The 6738-nt window shown below is 54.9% G+C and overlaps 1 protein-coding gene across 1 annotated transcript; it reads left to right on the top strand.

Annotated features, from left to right (window-relative positions):
• Window positions 1-2760: 2760 nt before the first annotated feature.
• On the top strand, window positions 2761-3917 carry CMKLR1 (chemerin chemokine-like receptor 1). Its single transcript, XM_057412806.1, has one exon. The coding sequence runs from the start codon at window positions 2801-2803 to the stop codon at window positions 3887-3889; it is 1089 nt and encodes a 362-aa protein (XP_057268789.1). The 5' UTR covers window positions 2761-2800; the 3' UTR covers window positions 3890-3917.
• Window positions 3918-6738: the final 2821 nt, after the last annotated feature.

Here is a 6738-nt window from a genome sequence, read left to right as displayed (position 1 = left end):
ACCTGTATCAGTGCTTCAATAAAAGCATTGCCCGCAGGCACAGGGGAGGCAGAAGGCAGGAAGCCTGCTTGTCCATAAATGCTCGGTGCAGCCAGCACCCACTGCAGGGGTGCTGAGCATCCCCTGTCCTCCTCGGAGGCAGCCGCATCCCGCCGTGCGGATCCGGCCGTCTCCCTGCAGCCCCGGTCACATCCGTCCCCCCGCCCGTCTGTGCTGGCCACGGGAAGAGCTTTCACCCAGAAAAGCTGGATTTGGACATTTTTCTGCTGTTCTCTCCGTTTCCTGTTGCCTTCCCAAGAACAACAATTCCTGACCTCATCCTCCCCCGGTGCGCGCCGGGATGCTGGCGATGCGCGAGCCGCCCGTCGGGAATCCCAGCCCGGCGCCCACATCCCAGGCTCAGCCTTCCCTGGGTACCAAGGCAAATACAGCTGCGGGAATGCCGGGGCCGGCTGCACCAGAGGCTATTTTGGGTAGATCCTGTGCTCGTGTTTGTTGAGGTAGGAGGACAGAGATGAATGGGCCCAACGGAGAGCAAGTGGTTTTGGCTCGAGCCGGGTATTTGCAACCCGGAGCGGAGCATTGGAACACTCTGACGAGCGTGGCTTGGTCTTCGATGCCAGACTCTGGGATTTTTCTGCGGTGAGAAATGGGAGGTTTCATGCAGTCATCCCCCTCTGGCTTCGGGAGGGGTTAGGGATGCAGGTGGGAATTTGCTGGGTGATTTTCCAATGGGTCTGGGCTTCAGATCCTGGTGCCCAGAGACATCCTAGGAGGTTCTTGGTGGGTTTGGCAGCTCCCCGCCTGCTGCCGTGGGGATTGTGATGGCTCCACATGAGCCCTGGAAACCAGCCCCTCATCTGCCAAACCCCATGGGGAAACAGAGCCCTGGTGCTGCTGTCCAGTCAGGCATCCCCATCCTGAGCTGGGACCAGGGCCAACCTTGGTAGGGTTGGGGGGGTCCTTTTACCCCACTTACCCTGTCTGTCTGCCTTAAGAAGTGCAGCAAACATGGGGTCTGGCTGGCTCTGTGGTGGCGAGGGGCAGGGGTCCATCCCCCCAGGTCCCTTGCTCACCCATGGGGGCAATGACAGGGTGGTGGCATTCCTTGGGAGCTTCTTCCCACACAGAGGAGCATCACTGCCTCTGGATAAGGGTGGTGGGATGGGATGCTACAGGGTGGGATGCACATGGGGCTCTGGGCTCCCCACCTGTAACTTTGCCTTTGGGAAGGTGATGACAAGAAACCTGCTGGTCCATAAGGGCCGTGGTGGGAATGGCTCCTTACCCAGGAACAGGAACAGTCAGTGCTGTAGGAGCCAGTTGTGCTGATACTTCACCGGATCATCAACTTTAATTCATCCCTTTGACAAGCAAGGTCTTGCTGGGTCAGGGCCTTCTCCCAGCTCGGGCTTTGCACTAAAACCTTATTTATCCCGGCCCCTTCTCCTCTCTGGGAGCACGGGAAAGGGGGAGGCCATGGGGTTGTGATTTAAGCCCCTGGCTGGTGGGAGCGGTGGGAGCAGCAGCAATGGCAGGAAGGAACAGGAGGAAAAGCCCAGGGAGAAAACAATAGGTTACAACAATCACCATGGGGAGCTCGGAGCAGGGCTGTGGGGAGGGTGACGCTTGGGGGGACCTCTGAGTCCTGAAAGCAGGAGGGTCCAGCCTGGATGGGCAGAGCCATGTTCCCCACGGCAAGGACTAGGTTGGGTGCGATGCCCTGCGCTGGGGCTTTGCTGTTTGGCTTTGGTGGCTCTTGGCACTGACCCACTGTCGCTGTTCACAGGGGAGCGGTTGAACCCATTTATCGCAGGGCTCTAAGTGCCTGGCGGAGGCCGGATCCAGACCATGGCAAACGACACTGCTGGTTGTTGCAATTAACATTTGAAAGCAGGCTGGGCACTGATTTAATCAGGGAAATAACAGTGGGAGAGCCCAGGCACCTGGCTCTTATTTATGGCTTTCATTATTTGTTATAACATTGCCATGGGCTTGATTGCAGGGTTCTTTGCATGCTGGTTTGCATCGGATGTTGGTGCTGAGTGCACGGTACAGGGTTGCTGTGCTGGGTTATCCCAAGGAGGCTGCACAGGGTTAAATCACAGCGTGGCAAAGTCCGTTTCCTCCCTTAACCCCACATCCGAGGGCGAATGGCCTTATATTTAACCTCAGCTTTAATGTTACAGCTCTGTCCCTAAACCTGCGTGGAGGGAGCTGCCTGCGTGCCCTGGGACACTGCCTATCCCTATCCCCACATCCCACCAGGAATCTGCTGCGCTGGAGAGGGGAGAGGTGAGCAGATGGGCCCCCAGTCCCACAGTGGCATCAGTGGGGCCAGTGGTGAGCTGCCTGCTGGCTTTTCAGTCCAGTCTGGGGTGCTCAGGAGGAAGGAGGAGCAGAGCCATAAGGGCTTTGCAGACTGGAAGGGCTCAGAGCTGTTAATGGGCTGTTAATCGGTAGCATCCTCGTTTTAACCCTGGAAGTAGGCGGGTAAGAGGCGTTTTCTGCAGGATGAGGCTACAGCCACATCCTGGAGGACACAAGGGGCTGAATCACGTCCTGCAGCTCAGGGCGCTGATGGCTCTTGGTTGGGAGGTAGAAACCCAGTGAAGAGCCACAGGAGCATCTTCTTCCGTGGCCAGCGACCCATGGGGTTCCGTATCCGTGCGTACTGCATTCCCTGTCTCCAGTGCCCGTCCTGTGGCTGCGCTTGCTGTGATTAACACCATGTGTTTGCTCAGCAGAAGCACAGAGCAGCATCGCCAGGACTGAGCAGGCTGTGATTTGTGTTCCGACAATGGCGCTTTCCAATCTGTCCAACTACTTGGATGATGTCGATAACTACAGTGATTACCCAGATTACACCTATGAGGAGACCACCAGCAGTGTGTGGACAGACCCATCCCACGACCCAAAGGACATTGCAAGGATCCTCTCTGTCATCATCTACAGCGTGTCCTGCGTGTTGGGCATCCTGGGGAACGGCCTTGTCATTGCCATCATAACTCTGAAGATGAAGAAGTCGGTCAATGCCATCTGGTTCCTCAACCTGGCCGTTGCCGACTTCCTCTTCAACATCTTCCTGCCCATAAACATTGCTTACACCGCCATGAGGTACAACTGGATCTTCGGGACAGTCATGTGCAAGCTGAACTCCTTCCTCCTCATCCTCAACATGTACACCAGTGTCCTTCTGCTCACCACCATCAGCTTCGATCGCTACGTGTCAGTGGTGTTTCCTGTCTGGTCTCAAAACCATCGGTCGACCAACTTAGCCTATTTAGTTTGCTTGATCATCTGGACCATCGGCATCATCATGAGCTGCCCATCTCTTGTCTTCCGGGACACTGCACAAGCCCGTAACTCCGTGATCTGTTTCAGCAACTTTTCCCTCTCCAGGAATAAGTCTTACCAAGCCCTGGCCCTGGTGAGGCACCGAACCGTGAACATCACTAGGTTCCTCGCCGGGTACATCCTCCCCATCACCATCATCACGTTCTGCTACGTCGCCATCGCCTTCAACCTGCGCCGGAACCGCCTCGCCAAGTCCAAAAAGCCCTTCAAGATCATCGTCACTATTATAGTCACCTTCTTCCTTTGCTGGAGCCCCTACCACCTCCTGAACCTCCTGGAAACGGAGCCCGACGTGGTCCCGCGCTCCGTGTTCGAGATCAGCATCCCCATAACCACGGCGCTCGCTGCCTCCAATAGCTGCATGAATCCCGTCCTCTATGTCTTCATGGGCCAGGACTTCAAGAAGTTTAAGGTCACCATCCTTTCCAGGCTGGTGAATGCTCTCAGCGAGGAGACGGGACACTCCAGCATCGTGCACAGGAGCTTCTCCAAGATGTCCTCAATGACTGAGAAGGAAACAACGGTCCTCTAAACTCAACCTCTGCTGTTGCCCATCCTCATCGCTGTGATGGTGGCCACCCTTGCAACGGCCCCTTGTTTGGGACAAGCATGGTCCAGCGCTGTCCTGTAGTGTATTCTTTACTCTGGTCTTGCTGCCCAGGGGCTGGTAAGGGTTGGAACTGCCCCTTTATGTACATGGGGAAGATACAGCTGCCCTTCATCTTCCATGGCAATTGCAAAGATCATTGCACCAAACTACTTAAGAGAACATTTGAGGGCATTCCTGTCTAATCCATGGATTGCCTGGCCTGGCAAAGGCATTCCTGCCACTTCCAGAGACATTCCTAATGGGAGATTGGGCAGAGGCTGTGGTGGCTGGGTGGGAATCCACCATGGATAACGCTTGTTATGGCAAAATGTGACACTCTCCCTGTGTCCTACGTATGCATATAGCTACTTATGTTAAAGCCCTAAAGTATATTGGTACTATCACAGTGGTTTTAGCTGTGTTGTGAGCACTTTGTACCCAGAGACAGCCTGGGAAGTGCCTTCATAGGGGGGAATTTGAATATCCCAACCAGGAAATCCTGCATGTCTTCTAAGTGACCCAGAGCCCGGGCCTGGCTCCCCTGATGGCTGCTCCCTGGTGTGATCCGTCACTCCTATGGGATGAGTTTGTCCTTCCTGGCCAGGCAGCAAGCCCATCTCTGCTGCTGCACACGAAGCTCTGCGGTGAGGGATGGACCGAGCCACTGTCTCCATCCAATTTCATGCACAGTTAACTTGGGAGCTCCTGCACCATTTGGCCCTCTTGACCGTGACACCGGTGTCACGCTTATTGATGTGCTGGTTTCGCTGTGTCACCCACAGCCCCTCGTTCCCAGGAAACAAGGAATGACCGAGTCCTTCTCCTGCGTTGGGTGCAGGAGCAGAGCCCATCCCTGGAGCCAGGTTTGGCACCAGGGGTATTTCAGGGGGTTCCTGAGGGTCCCAGCCCAAGCGATGCTTTGTGTGAAGGCTGGCATGGGGGCAGCTGGGAGCTGGTCACCAATGCTGAGCTATTTATTGGTGGCTTATTTAAAAGGTGTAGAAAACAGCTTTTTGAAAGCTATTTGGAAATACAGAATGAAGAAGCAAAAGGCACGGAGCTATTTCCAGCTCATGCCAGACACTGATACAAACCCAATCACAAAGCCCCAGTAACTGAGCTGCAGCCCGGAATGCCATGGATAATAGTGGATGCTGCAGCAGGAGCTGGATTTGAGGCAGATTATCAGGCCTCCCATCCACCCCCTGCACCGCCTCATGCATCTGCCTTGATCTGCATCACCTCATTAGCATCAATGTGATGGGGAGAGGGGAGCACCTGCACAACATGAAGCTGTTGCTCCTCTCCCATTGCACTGGGACAGGGATGTGATGGATCCACTGTGTTTGGCTGCACTGTGGTGCTGCTGATGGTGTGTGCTCCGATGTGTTTGTCCTCAGTGATGGAGGATGCTGAGAAGTGGGGCGCAGGAGGGGTTTATCCTGAAAACAAAGGGTGTCCAGCCTGAGCCCAGCAAGGGAATACAGCAGGGGATGGGGATTATAAGGGAAATGAATGACAGATTGGTGATGCTGCCTGTTGCAGCACCCACCTGCAGGCATTTCCATGTCTCCTAGGGCTGGGAACTATCAGGATGAGCAGCGTTGCTGCTTCCCAGGGAGCAATGCCCAGCGCTGAGCTGCCTGCAGGGACCATCCATACAGTTTTCCCACAAAACCTGGGCCTGATCCATACCCTTGGAAGATGCTGTGAGGCCGCAGGGGAGAAAGGCTTTGATGGTGGGGAGAGGTTCTTCTCACCGGGCAGCCCGTGTCCCTCGAGGACGCAGTGTCATCCTATTGCCCTTCGGTCCTGGTTTGGGATGCTCCCAGCCTGTGCCAGGTTGGGGATGCTCCTCACTAATTTCCATGGCTGGAATTGGCAAGCCCATCCATTATTGCTGCAAACAGCTTTCAAACAAGAGAGTGACAGCTCGCTGTATAACCTTGGGTTAAATCATCATTACACTGACAGCTTGGGAGACCTAATATTTGAGTTTGCCTTTGTAGCTGTTTGCCTATTTAATAAAACCCCTGTTTTACATACAAATGCACCCTTATGCTCCCAAGCTCATTGCATGGAGCAGGAAAGATCCCACTGCTTTTCAGTAAGCAGTCGCTTCCTAGTGTATATTCCTGATCCCTGGTGCTGAATTCGGGATTGCAGGAAAGCAGGCAGGAGGAGAGGGGCACAGGGATGAGGGACCGAGGCTTTATGGCTGAGATAGGAGTGTGATGCTCTAAGCTTCTCCTATGGGGGATCTGAAAATGTGGGTTTCCCCATTTAAGTTGTCCTTAAAGAGGTCAAATGGCTCTTCAGGGTGGGGAAATGTGCTTGGGACCTGCCTGCATCTCCCCATCACCTCCTGCAATCCATAACCCCCCCACAGACCCACTTTGTACTCTTGTACTTATACATTCCCCTTGCTCAGTGGGGCAGCAGGAGGGGGTCAAACCCTTCACCCCCACCCCAATATGCACCCAAACACCCTGGTACAAGCAGCACGTTGCTGCTCCATCCCTCCCACTGCTTCGCCCCATCTGGCCATGAGGGATGAGGATGCGGAAGAGAAGGGAGAACCCCCCAAGTTTAGGTGCTGAACCTTGTAACCTGCCAAGCACTGAACGAGCCCCCCCCCCACCCCGGGGGATGTCAGTGATTCCTGTTCCCGTGTCACCCATCAAGGCAGGCAGAACAGATCAAACAGGGAGCATTAAAAATGCAGGGATACAAAGCAGAAACAGGACAGAAACACGCATCCCCCAGCTCCAGCAGAGCCTCGCCGTGCACAT

This window comes from Pezoporus wallicus, unplaced genomic scaffold, assembly GCF_028554395.1.
Source record: "Pezoporus wallicus isolate ANWC-B61680 ecotype Strahan unplaced genomic scaffold, APGP_CSIRO_Pwel_v1 contig_13850, whole genome shotgun sequence".
Taxonomy (NCBI): domain Eukaryota; kingdom Metazoa; phylum Chordata; class Aves; order Psittaciformes; family Psittacidae; genus Pezoporus; species Pezoporus wallicus.
This window is presented reverse-complemented; position numbering and strand designations above follow the sequence as displayed.

Excerpts from the sequence above, each read along its gene's own strand:
- CMKLR1 (XM_057412806.1), top strand. The coding sequence starts at position 2,801 with ATGGCGCTTTCCAATCTGTCCAACTACTTGGATGATGTCGATAACTAC.